We start from the raw sequence: 14,328 nt of genomic DNA, 5'->3' as shown, positions 1-14,328 counted from the left end.
TCATAACACAGAAGAACATTCAGGTGTCTCTTAATTACCTTCATGCTTCCCTTATGTAAAGCACAGGCAGAAATCTGAAATGCAGAATGACCCATATCTGCAAATACAACAACCTTTGATTTTTCCTCAGGGGATGGAAGATCTGGGTTGTAGATTCCATACGCCAGACAGGCTACAATAATAAGGATAGATTATTAGAGAAAAATATTCCAAAAGGAATCATCCATTAAAATCTTTCAACCTGACAGCATACCTGCAGTAGGATCATTCATTAACTTTAAGCAGTTCAAGCCAGCGATTCCAGCAGCTTTTAGTATTGAACTCCGTTCAGTATTGGTGAAAAAAGAAGGTACCTACAAAAGAAAATAAATTTCATACCATATTGTACATTTTACTATTCAAGTTAGCAAATCTTAACTCAGCATTTTTACTGGAGAAAACTGTCAAAAATATTATAATTACTGCATTTCCAGAATGTCTGAGATGACTTTTTCAGAGCAGCTTATGATTCAGCCCACCAGGGGATCAGCTGTTCTGAATTTTGTGTTATGCATTGAATCAGACTGGATTAAAAAGCTAAGATAAAGAACCCCAAGGGGCAAGTGATGATAATATGATAAAATTCTCCCTGATATTTAAGAAGGAGAAACTAAAGTTAAATGTATCAGTACTACAGTGGAGTGAAGGGAATTACAGAGCCATGTGAGAGAGGAACTGGCCAGAATTTATTGGAAAAGAACACCGGCAGGGATGATAACAGAGCAGCAATGGTTGTAATTTCTGGAAGCAACCTGGAAGGCGCAGGATATATACATCCCAAAGAGGAAGAAGTATTCCAAAGGAAGGATGACACAACTGTGTCAAAGATGAGGTCAAAGCCAAAGAGAGGGTATATAATAGAGCAAAAATTAGTGGGAAGTTAGATTAGGAAGCCTTTAAAAACCAGAAGACAACTAAAAAAGTAATTAAGATGGAATACAAAAGTAAGCTAGCCAATAATATTAAAGAGGACAGCAAAAGTTTCTTCAGATATGTAAAGTGTAAACGAGAGGAGAGAGTGGATGTCAGACCAGTGGAAAACAATGCTGGAGAGGAAGTAATGGAGGGCAAGGAAATGACAGATTAATTGAATAAGTATTTTGCATCAGTTTTCACTGTGGAAGACACTAGCAGTATGGTGGAAGTTGCAGGTGTCAGAGAGCATGAAGTGTGTGAAGTTATCATAATATAGAGAATGTTCTTCGGAAACTGAAAGGTCTAATGGCTCATAAGTCATCTGGACCAGATGGTGTACACCCCAGAGTTCTGAAAGAAGAGACTGAAGAGATCATGGAGGCTTTAGTAATGACCTTTCAAGAATCATTAGATTCTGGAATGGTTCTTAAATACTGGAAAACTGTACATGTTACTTCGCTCCAAGAAGGGTGACAGACAGAAGAAAGAAACCTACAGGCCACTCAGTCTGACCTCAGTGGTTGGGATTATTATTGGAGTGAATTATTAAGGACGAGGTCTCAGGCTACTTGGAGGTATGTGATAAAATGGGCCATAAACAGCATGGTTTCTTTAAGGGAAAAATTCTGTGTGACAAACCTGTTGCAATTCATTGAAGTAGTAACAAGCAGGATAGATGAAGGAGGATCCATTGATGTTCTGTACTTGGATTTATGCCTTTGACAAAGTAACACACATGAGGCTGCTTAACAAACTACAAAACTGCAGGAAAGACTCTAGTATGGATAAAGCACTGGCTGATTGGCATGAGGCAAAGAGTGGAAATAAAGGCAGCCTTCTCCGACTGTCTACTGGTAACTAGTGGTGTTCCACAGGGTTCTGTGTTAGGACCAACTTTTTTTACATTATGCTTCAATGATTTGGATGATTTGGACAGCTTTGTTACAAAATATGCTGATGATATGAATATAGGTGGAGAGGCAGGTAGTTTTGAGGAAGTAGAGAGGCTACAGAAGGTCTCAAGACAGATTAGGAGAATGGGTAAAGAAATGGCAGATGGAATACAGTGTTGGGAAGTGTATGGTCATGTACTTTGAAAGAAGGAATGAAAGGATTGCCCATTTTCTAAATGGAGAGAAAAAACAACAAACTGTGGTGCACAGGGACTTGGGAGTCCCTGTGTAGGAATTCCTAAAGGTTAACTTGGAGGTTGAGTCTGTGATTATGAAGGCAAATGGAATGTTAGCATTCATTTCAAGAGGACTAAAATATAAAAACAAGGATGTAATCCTGAAACTTTATAAAGCACTGGTGAGTGCTCAATTGGAGTACTATGAGCAGGTTTGGGTCCCTTATCTTAGAAAGGATGTGCTGAAACTGGAGAGGGTTCAAAGGAGGTTCACAAAAATGATTCTAGGATCGAACGGCTTGTCATATGAAGAATGCTCAATAGCTCTGGGCCCATATTCACTAGAATTCAAAAGAATGAGGGGTGACCTCATTGAAACCTATTGAATGGTGGAAGTCTTTGATAGAGTGAATGTGGACAGAATATATCCCATGGTGGGAGAGTCCAAGACCAGAGGATACAGCCTTAAAATGGAGAGGCTGTGGCGACCCACTTCCTAGCGCACTCGAACCGGCTCACAAATAGCCAGCGCGCCGGCACAAAGGCCAGTCCCAAAAGGGCGCCAGGTCTGCTTCACCAACAAAGGGAAAAGCCTCTGGGGGATTGTGAGTACGTGCCCCTACAGCATCCGCACCTGGGGAGGGCGGGATCAGGGAGGCTTTAAAGCAAGGCTGTGAAGTTCGAATAAAACCTTTCTTTATCTGCAGTTTACCGACTCCGTGTCGTTATTTTAGTGCTGTGTGTAGCACACCGCTACAATCGGTGACCCCGACGGTCCAAACGATTTTTGGACTGGAGATGAACGACGCTGTATCTGTTCATGCGGTTTTGTTGAAACTGCCAAGCTTCTGGACGCTGCGACCTCACCTATGGTTCCAGCAAGCAGAAGCCCAATTCTATGTTCGGCAGATAACCTCAGAGGACACACGTTACTACTACGTGGTGAGCTCCCTCGACCAGGACACAGCAGCCCAGGTTGAGGAGTTTGTACAGTCTCCCTCCAGTGGACGGCAAGTATATGGAATTCAAAGCCCTGCTCATAAGGACTTTCGGACTCTCACGGCGCGAGCGGGCTGCCCATTTACTGCACCTGGATGGCTTGGGAGACAGACCTCCATTGGCTTTAATGAATGAGATGTTGTCTCTGGCTGGCGGACACAAACCCTGCCTCATGTTTGAGCAGGCATTCCTGGAGCAGCTGCCCGAGGACATAAGCCTGCTGCTGTCTGACGCGGATTTCAGTGACCCCTGGAAGGTGGCAGCCCGGGCGGACTTGCTGTGGAAAGCCAAGAAGGAGAGTGGGGCGTCTGTCGCACAGATCACCAGGCCACGCTCCCAGCAGCAAACCAGACCAGGCCCGGCCACAGAGTCCGCTAACCCCAGAGGCCGGGGTGAGGAGACCAATGAACAATGGTGCTTCCACCACCAGCGGTGGGGCGTAGAAGCCCACTGCTGTAGCCAGCCCTGCAAGTTCCTGGAAAACGCCAGGGCCAGCCGCCGCTGATGGCTATGGCAGCTGGCCATCGGGATAGCCTCCTGTATGTGTGGGACAAGAGGTTGGGACGCCGTTTTTTGGTCGACACCGGTGGCGAGATCAGCATCTTACTGCCGACGAGTTACGACACCCGCAACAAGGCACCAGGTCCCCCCCACCCCGAGGGCCGTGAACGACAGCACGGTAAGGACCTATGGCACCCGTATGGTGTAGCTACAGTTCGGCTCCAGCAGGTTCACGTGGGACTTCACACTGGCCGCCGTAGCCCAACCACTTCTGGCTGCGGATTTGTTGCGGGCTCACAGCCTGCTGGTCGACCTGCCGAGGCAGAGACTGGTCCACTTCGAGACCTTTCAGACGTTCTCCCTGGGAGAAGCCCAGTTGCCAGCCCCTCACCTCGGCTCCATCACGCTGACTGACAACGACTTCACCAGAGTCCTGGCAGATTTCCCATCGGTTCTGGCACCGCTGTTCATGGCAGCCATGCCCCGACACGGCATACAGCACCACATCCCGACCCAGGGACCACCCCTCCACGCCTGCGCTCGGTGGCTTTCCCCGGACAAGCTCCGACTGGCGAAGGAGTTCAAGAGGATGGAAGAATTGGGGATCATCCGGCGGTCCGACAGCCCATGGACCTCCCCCCTGCACATGGTGCCCAAAGCAACAGGGGGCTGGAGACCATGCGGCGACTACCGCAGGCTGAACGAGGCTACCACACCGGACCGCTACCCTGTGCCGTACATTCAGGACTTTGCAGCAAACCTGCACGGCGCACGGATCTTCTCCAAGGTAGACCTCGTCCGGGGATACCATCAAATCCCGATGCATCCGGACGATGTCCCCAAAACGGCTCTCATCACCCCGTTCGGCCTTTTCGAGTTACTCCGCATGCCATTCGGCCTGAAGAATGCCGCACAGACGTTCCAGCGGTTAATGCATGCTGTGGGATGTGACCTGGACTTCGCATTCGTCTATTTGGAGGACATCCTCATAGCCAGCAGCAGTCGTCAGGAGCATCTGTCCCACCTCCATCAACTCTATGCCCGACTGTGAGTACGGTCTAACAATCAACCCGGCCAAATACCAGTTGGGGCTCGACATCATTGACTTCCTGGGCCACCGGATTACTAAAGACGGGGCGACCCCTCTGTAGACGCGGTCCACCATTTCCCCCGACCCACCATGATCAAAGGCCTTCAGGAATTCGTAGGTATGGTCAATTTCTACCACCGCTTCCTCCCTTCAGCTGCCCAAATCATGCACCCCCTGTTCGCCCTGATGTCGGGTCCGGGCAAGGACATTACCTGGGACGAGGAGTACGTTGCCGCTTTCATTAAAACGAAAGAAGCCTTGGCAAACGCCGCAATGCTAGTGCACTCCAGAATGGACGCCCCTACCGCCCTCACAGTGGACGCCTCTAACACAGCAGTCGGTGGGGTACTGGAGTAACTCATCGCAGGTCGCTGGCAACCCCTGGCGTTTTTCAGCAAACACCTGTGGCCACCCGAGCTCAAATACAGTGCTTTTGACCGGGAACTGTTGGCGCTATACCTGGCAATCCGGCATTTCAGGTACTTCTTAGAAGGTAGGCCCTTCACCGTGTTCACGGACCACAAGCCGCTTAACTTTACGTTCACGAAGGTGTCCGATCCCTGGTTGTCCCGCCAGCAGCGCCATCTGTCCTACATCTCTGAATACATGACGGATGTCCGGCACGTCTCAGGTAAGGACAATGTCGTGGCGGACAAGTTCTCTCGCCCTAACATTCATGCCCTTTCCCAAGGGGTAGACTTTGAGGCACTGGCAGAGGCGCAGCAGGCAGATGAGAAGATCCCGAGTTACAGAACCGCAGTCTCTGGTTTGCAGCTCCAGGACCTCCCCGTAGGCCCAGGTGAGAGGACCCTACTCTGTGACGTCGCCATCGGCCAACCCCGTCCCGTCGTCCTGGCACCTTGGCGGCGACGTGTTTTTGACTCCATTCATAACTTAGCGCACCCCTCCATCAGGACAGCCGTCCGGATGGTCTCCAGCAGGTTCGTTTAGCACGGACTCCGCAAGCAGGTCAGTGAATGGGCCAAAATGTGCATGCACTGCAAAACGGCCAAGGTGCAGCGGCACACCAAAGCTCTGCCGCAGCAGTTCCACCCCACCCACCGGCGTTTCGACCACATTCATGTGGATATTGTGGGCCCCCTGCCAGTGTCGCGCGGCACCTCCTGACTATCGTGGACCGGTTCACAAGATGGCCAGAGGCGATCCTGCTCACCGACACCACCTCCAAATCCTGCGCCCAGGCGCTGATCGCCACCTGGGTGTCTCGCTTTGGTGTACCGGCCCACATTACCTCCGACAGAGGCGCCCAGTTCACCTTCAGCCTGTGGTCAGCTATGGCCAGCCTTTTGGGGACACAGCTGCACCACACCACTGCCTACCACCCCCAGTCGAACGGCCTGGTGGAGCATTTCCTCCGTCACCTAAAGTCGGCTCTCATGGCCCGCCTGAGAGGGGTTAACTGGGTAGACGAGCTTCCCCTGGTCCTACTCGGCATTCGCACGGTGCCCAAAGACGATCTGCACGCCTCGTTGGCCCAGTTGGTGTACGGCGCACCCTTGGTCATCCCCAGGGAGTTCATACCATCCCCAACGAGGCAAGAGGAACCCGCAGCAGTCCTGGGCAGACTACGCGAGAGGCTCGGTGACCTGGCCCCCAAGCCCACTTCGCAGCATGGGCAGAACCCGACCTGCGTACCCCAAGACCTGCAGAACTGTAAGTTTGTGTTTGTGCGAAGGGGCGGGCATCGGCCACCGCTGCAACGGCCCTACAAGGGGTCGTTTACGGTGCTCAGGAACAACGGGTCCACGTTCGTGCTGGACGTTGGGGGGAGAGAGGAGGTTTTCACGGTGGACTGACTCAAACCGGCCCATGTGGACGGCGCAACCGGTCGAGTTTCTGGCTCCGCGGCACAGAGGCCGACCTCCCAAACAGGGTCTGGCCCAGACTATGGACTTTGGGGGGGGTGTATCGCCGGTTCTGGGGGGGGGGGGGGGTTATGTGGTGACCCACTTCCCAGCGCACTTGAACTGGTTCACAAATAGCCAACGCGCCGGCAGAAAGGCCAGTCCCAAAAGGGCACCAGGTCTGCTTCACCAACAAAGGGAAAAGCCTGCAGGGGATTATGAGTACATGCCCCTACAGCATCCGCGCCCGGGGAGGGCGGGATCAGGGAGGCTTTAAAGCAAGGCTGTGAAGTTCAAATAAAATCTTTCTTTAACTGCAGTTTACCGACTCCGTGTCATTATTTTAGCGCTGCATGTAGCACACTGCTACAAGGTGTCCTTTTAGAACAGTGATGAGTAGGAATTTCTTTAGCCAGAGAAGAGTGAATTTGTAGAATGCTTTGCCACAGGCAGCTGTGGAGGCCGTCTTTATGTACATTTAAGGCAGATGTTGACAGATTTTTGATTGGTCAGGGCATGAAGGGATACAGGGAGAGAAGGCAGGAGAATGGGGCCGAGAGAAAAATTGGATCCGTCATGACAAAATGGCAGAGCAGACGCATTGGACCAAATGGCCTAATTCTGCTCCTATATCTTATGGTAAAATTTTTATATCTTTATAATGAGCAAATCTGAGAGTGTTTTTCCAAAGTACTGAGACACCACTGCTATTTAAAAATTTGAACAGACCTAGATTCTGTACAGTAATTGTATAAAGGGCATAATAAAAACTGGTATACAAAATAAGTATTTCCATGAATGAAGTTGATCTAAAAATAAGATAATCACATCTATGTTAATGCGATTTGAACACAGCAATGTCCATGCCTAAAAATACTTACAGAAATTACACAATCAGATATAGGCTTTTTCAGATTACTTTCAGCAGTCGCCTTCAGTTTGCTTAGTAACATTGCTGTAATCTGTTCTGTGGTGAAATGCTGTTCTTTATTCATGTACATAACCTACAAGCAAGAACATAAACTGCTGAAGAACGAATTGATTTACAAATTAGAGCCTTAATCTTCATTTCTTGTACCATAACTCGCAACTTGCATATTTGCATCAAACATCTGGTATCGTTCCATCTTAATGCTTTACTTGTTCTTTTATTCTCAATGTTCACTTTCTAAAGACCTCAGAAAGAAATTAGGTACTGTTCAAATTTGTTTGAATTGGTATTAGATATTATAAGTGTTATTTTTGGTACTTCGCAGTCACATTTTCTGTCACCAAGCCCACAACTTCTTGCACCAGTTCCCAATTATCTGTTCCCTACCCTGCCGAACTTGAACCCTCAATCATATTTTAGAAGAGGATAGCAACAGTACTTTTTCTGTGATCACTATAGCCTTTGCAAATATTGGTTTAATAAGGTAGTACACAAGGTACATAAGGTAAACTTTTGTACTAAGTCTCTGGAATCACCATTCAGTGCAATTCTTCTCTCACACACACTGAAGAATATGAAATCCAAAATTCATAATGCTTCAATTTTCTACCTCTACAGATACTAATTCCTTTTCCAATGGCACCTTCTATTGCAAATGCATATGGCCTTCCAAACAACTGAGGTTAAGTATTGCCTTCCAAGTGATTCATCAATTTACCTGTATGTAACTGGAGGAACCAAATGCAAATTAGGTGAACACTTTTCAGAGTAGAGTCTGCAAAATGAGTCAAAGTTTCCACGTACCTACAATTTCAGTTACCCAGATTTCTCCTATCACGACCTTGTGGTTTTCAGCCTCCTACACTGATCCTATGAAGATAACCTTAGGACAAATCTTATCTTACAAGGTATATTACTGACTCTCAATTCAGCACTAATTTCAACAATTGCAAGTAATCTGCATTTCAACTTATTTTTATCTTTGTCTCCCCCCCCCCCCCCACAAAAAATATTCCAGGTTTTATTTTTTTCTCCTGTTTATACTTCTTCTGGCAGATGCTTTTTTGTTAGTTAATCATGCCTTTACCATTTTCCCCCACTCAAGTTCATCATCACTTCTGTCATTTAATCTCTTGTTCCATCACAGATGGTTGTGTCTCCTCTACATGCTGTGCCTTTTTGTATTCATCTCCAACATACCCAGTTTAGATGAAAAACCAGACACAACGTGACCTACGACAACTTCTAGCCAACAAACCCGATGACAATTTCTAGAAATAATTACTATTTACAAGTTGAAATAGCATAGGCTGTGGACTTGCCCAATTTCCACAAACACTTTCTATGGTGAAACCTTAGATACATCCGATTTTGTCGATACAACTACATCTGAATCCTCAATACCCAAAGCCTGGACTGACACCAATTTACTGCCCTCTATTATGCCTATTGTTTATTACTTATTGTAATGCCTGCACTGTTTTGTGCACTTTATGCAGTCCTGGGTAGGTCTGTAGTCTAGTGTATTTTTTTCTGTGTTGTTTTTTTACGTAGTTCAATCTAGTTTTTGTACTGTTTCATGTTGCACCACGGTCCTGAAAAATGTTGTCTCATTTTTACTGTGTACTGCACCAGCAGTTATGGTTGAAATGACAATAAAAAGTGACTTGATTTGACTTGACTTAAAGATCTTGGCAACTGATGTCAAACTATATTCAACATATATTATTCAAACATACGGGAGTCAAATTTTGTATGTGGATTTCATCTCATTTTGGAGAGCAAAAAACAGGTAGCAACTTCTGAGTACAAATGAGTATCAATGATCACTTGGTTTCTGAACTGTATTAATTGTCATAAAATCACAAGAGTTGTGAAACCAACTGTCAGTATTCAATCACAATATTCATGCAGTTATCTAGCTTTCTCTGCACACCACTGGAGAGTAACAAACATGTAATGAACTGGCATCAGTCGACGAGTCAGATGCAGTTAACAAAAAAATAAATAAATAAAATCGGTAGGACCACTAGCCTACAGTGAATTTTACAGCAAAATCAACCTTTGTTTTAAAATGACTGGTATAAATTGCAGCAAACTGAAACCACATAAGGATTAATTACAAAACCTCTTGATAATACTGGCTCCCTTATCCTACAGGTGACAGAAAGAACAGGAAAATTGGAAGTTATTTTGCTCATACACAGAACCCAATTGAAACATCTTGACCCAACATTGTTGACTGACAACACAAACACCTACGTCAGGATGCTGTTCATCGACTATACCCTGCATTTAGTACCATAATTCTCACAATCCTGATTGAGAAGTTGCAGAACCCGGGCCTCTGTATCTCACCCTGCAACTGGAGCTTCGACTGCCTAACTGGAAGACCACAGTCTGTGTGGATTACTGATATCATGTCCTCCTTGCTGACGATCAACACCGGTGCATCTCAGGAGTTTGTGCTTAGCCCACTGCTCTACTCTGTATACACATGACTATGTGGCTAGGCACAGCTCAAATACCATCTACAAATTTGCTGACGATACAACTGTTGTTGGTAGAATCTCACCACTTGACCAGAGGGCATACAGGAGTGAGATATGCCAACTAGTGGAATGGTGCCACAGCAACAACCTGGCACTCAACGTCAGTAAGACGAAAGAGCTAACTGCGGACTTCAGGAAGGGCAAGATGAAGGAACAAATGCCAATCCTCAGAGGGATCAGAAATGGAGAGAGTGAGCAGCTTCAAGTTCCTGGGTGTCAAGATCTGAGGATCTAACCTGGTCCCAAAATATCGATGTAGTCATAAAGAAGGCAACACAGCAGCTATACTTTACTACGAACTTGAAGAGATTTGGCATGTCAACAAATACACTCAAAAACTTCTATAGCTATACTATGGAGAGCATTCTGACAGGCTGCATCACTGTCTGGTATGGAGGACTGCACAGGACTGAAAGAAGCTACAGAAGGCTGTAAATCTAGTCAGCTCCACTAGCCTACAAAGTACCCAGGACATCTTCAGGGAGCAGAGACTCAGAAGGGCAGCATCCAATATTAAGGACCTCCAGCACCCAGGGCATGCCCTTTTCTCACTGTTACCATCAGATAGGAGGTACAGGAGCCTGAAGGTGAAGGCACACACTCAGCGATTCAGAAACAGCTTCTTCCCCTCTGCCATCCAATTCCTGAATGGACACTGAAGCTTTGGACACTACCTCACTTTTTAAAAAATATACAGTATTTATGTTTTTGCACATTTTTAAAAATCTATTCAATATACATAATTGATTTACTGGCTTATTTATTATGTTTTATTTATTATTATTATTTTTTCTCTCTCTCTCTGCTAGATTATGTATTGCATTGAACTGCTACTGCTAAGTTAATAAATTTCACGTCACATGCCAGTGATAATAAACCTGATTCTGATTCTAAAAAAGGTTTTCATACATATAAAAAACTAAGTGTTTCTGATGTTCTTGATATACTCAACAGCAAGAAAATTCAAATACACTTGCCTTAATTCCCACACCGGTTTCCATCGGAACAAGATCAAAAGCTAGCTTATCTTTCTGATTTTGAATAAAAGGATCATTAAAAGCTCGACCATGGAATCTTTTGAAGTTTATTATAGTGTTCTTGGCATTTGTGATTAGCTGCAAAGTGAAAAAACAAAAGTTTTACTAAATAATACTAGGTTACATGTTCATACAAAGAAGAAAATCCACTTGTTAGACAAGGTCCAATTTGAAATAGAAAGCTTCTGCAAGTAGGTAGAATATGCAGAAAATAATAGGTCTTTCCTTTCATCTCCGTGGAACCTAAAATGAAGTGGATTTGACTTCAGCACTACCATCTCAGAGAACTGTATGATTCTGATCTTACTCTGAAGACAACAGTGGTACTCAGCACATAAAATACAGAACAGCACAACACAGGAACCAGGCTCATTGGCTTTCTCCTTCGGCTCCTCCCACTTCCATCAAACAAAATGTGTAGCCATGGGCACTTGCATGGGTCCCAGCTATGCTTGCCTTTTTGTTGGCTACATGGAACAATCTATGTTCCAAACCAACACTGTGATCACTCCCTAACTTCTCCTTTCTTTCTTTCTAAATCTTTTTATTAATATTAATAATATGGACAGAATACAGATGATATATTGATAAAGAAATTACCAACATACACATTCCATTACATATGAAAAAAAAACAGTTACAATAGTTACAATATAAATGAGTTTACCAAGACATAAGCCATAAGATATATGTATGGACATAGTAAATCTAAATATTGCATAATGTATAATATAAAAAAAAACAGAAAAAAGAAAGAAAAAAAACAAAAAAAATTTATATAATGCAGAACTAACTAATCTAATCTAATAACTATAGCTAATAAGTAATATAAAAGAAAAAAAAACAAACAAAAGAGAAGGAAAAAAAAGTGGGCTGTTTATAATATCTCACAAAAATAAGTATTCATCAATGCCGTCACTTCCGGTCCTCTCAAAATACATAAGCTAAAAGCTGGGAAATCAAATGTACTTGGCAAAGGGTCATATTACATCATATGAAAATGTTGAATAAATGGTCTCCATAACTTTTCAAATTTAATAGAAGTCTCAAAAGTACCACTTCTAATTTTTTCTAAATTTAAACATAACATAGTTTGAGAGAACCAATTAAATACAGTGGGAGGATCAATTTCTTTCCAATTCAACAATATAGATCTTCTAGCCATCAAAGTTAGAAATGCAATCATTCGACGGGCTGAAGAAGATAAATGCTGTGAATCTAACATTGGTAAACCAAAAATTGTGGTAATAGGATGAGGTTGTAAATCAATATTCAAAACCGCAGATATTCCCTAACTTTTCCTACGCTATATTGACCACTACTTCCTGCAACCATGTGGAGCTCGTTGACTTCATCAACTTTGCCTCCAACTCCACTCTGCCTTCAGATTTACCTGGTCCATTTCCGACATCTCCTTCCCTTTTCTCGATCTCTCTGTCTATCTCTGGAGACACTTTACCTACTAATGTGTTTTTATAAACATACTAACTCTTACAGCTATCTGGACTATACCTCTTCCCAACCTGTAACTTGCAAAGAAAAACCCTTCTCTCAATTCCTTCATCTCTACCATATCTGCTCTCAAGATGAGAGGCCTTTCATTCTGGAACAAATCCTGGTGAATTACAGACTCCATATCCTTACAATTGATGCACACAATTTTCCAAATAATTGCATAACCAAAGTTTTATACAATTGTATCATGATTTTGTATTCAACAGCCTGGCTGATGAAGGTAAAGCCATAAGCTTTATTTACCACCTTGTCTACTTCTGTTGCCACTTCCAAGGAACTATGAACGGGAACTCCCTGATGTCTTTGTGCAACAATGATCCTAAGGGTCTTGCTGTTACTATACATTTACCTCTTATATTTGATCTTGCAAAGTGCAGCATCTCAGACTTCTCCAGATTAAACTCCATCTGCCATTTCTCTGCCCACATTTCCAAATAGTCTATATCTTGCCGAATCCTTTGAGAACCATCCTTGTTATTCAAAACTCCACCAATTGTTGTGTTTTCTGTAAACTTACCAATCAGCCTACCTCCATTTTAATCCAAATTGCTCATTTACAAGCAACAAAGGTCCCAGCACTGATTTTTGAGGAACATCACTGGTCTCTTACCTCCAGTTGGAACATCATGCCACCACCACCACCCTGCCTTCTATGGCTAAGCCATCTTTGAATCCAATCTACCAGTTCTCCATAGATGCCACATACCTAAATATTGAGGATCTGTCTACAAGGGAACTGAAGACTTCAACAAAGTCCATGTATACAATACCCATTTATCTCTCTTCATTAATCACCTTCCTCAAAATGTCAATCAAACTTGTAAGATAGCAACTGACAGATTTCAGTGAGGGCATCTTAATGTCCTAAAATCCCTATTAAGCATCCATTCTTAATAACAACTGACTCAATCATATCATCTTCGTTGGACTCTAGAAATCATAATCAACACATCAGCAGTGGAATAAGAGGCAATAGCTTATAGGAATGTTCTTTTGGCTGATGAACATATGTGCAGCTCTAAAGGCAAAAGAGGGGCAGCATATATTAATGCAGAAGTAAAATTAGTATTGTGAACTGAATTACACATTCCAGCTGCTCTGCATACATTTAATGGCTACTTTCTCATAAGCAATTGTAATGTAAACCATTGCCAACACATTTTTCATCCTGCATAACTTGTGTAACAAGTTGTAGATGTATGTAATCATTGTCATTAGCACAACTAACATTAAAAAAAATGAAAGAAGAAGCTGCTTTGAGCTAAATCTTGTAGCAAAAGAGGGTCAAGTTTAGTATTTGGAATGATTACCTCCATACACTACAATAAGCATTCTTAAATCAAACCAGTTACAGAGGATCAGCGCAAATCAGTTTGAAGATTTTACTTTCAAATCTCAACTGGCAAGAACACTGGCAATCATAATCTCAAATGACAGAATACTAAAAATACAAATGTAAATGCAACTCTAAACTGTAAATTCAGTTTCCCTTTTCCCACTCTGCATCTTCATCTAGTTTTGTCTCAACAATTACACACAAAGAAATACTTTATCAAATAGTTTTAATGTAAAGTGTTTGATGAAAAAAATTACCTACAATTTAAGATGACCCAAACCTTATTAAGGTAATGCAAATTACAACTTATACAAGATAAACCAAGTGATTCTAATTACACATAAGCAATCAATGGAAACTTTTCTGATGAACATGAGCTTAGTACCAAAGTGAGAAAGGAGCATAAAATGAAGTGCCAA

The 14,328-nt window shown here is 43.7% G+C and overlaps 1 protein-coding gene across 2 annotated transcripts in view; it reads right to left on the bottom strand.

Annotated features, from left to right (window-relative positions):
• LOC132391202 (heat shock protein 105 kDa-like) overlaps positions 1-14,328 on the bottom strand; it is an 84,075-nt gene that overhangs the window by 53,332 nt on the left and 16,415 nt on the right. For both annotated transcript variants that reach the window (XM_059964096.1, XM_059964095.1), the window contains exons 3-6: positions 10,999-11,136; positions 7,420-7,542; positions 254-353; positions 39-172 (exon numbers count right to left, since the gene is read on the bottom strand). In XM_059964096.1, the coding sequence (XP_059820079.1) occupies positions 39-172; positions 254-353; positions 7,420-7,542; positions 10,999-11,136 (495 nt within the window). The remainder of the gene's footprint in view (positions 1-38; positions 173-253; positions 354-7,419; positions 7,543-10,998; positions 11,137-14,328) is intronic.

The sequence above is a fragment of the Hypanus sabinus genome, chromosome 3 (genome assembly GCF_030144855.1).
Source record: "Hypanus sabinus isolate sHypSab1 chromosome 3, sHypSab1.hap1, whole genome shotgun sequence".
Lineage (NCBI taxonomy): Eukaryota > Metazoa > Chordata > Chondrichthyes > Myliobatiformes > Dasyatidae > Hypanus > Hypanus sabinus.
The sequence above is the reverse complement of the archived record's forward strand: the minus strand, read 5'-3'. Positions and strand labels throughout refer to the sequence as shown.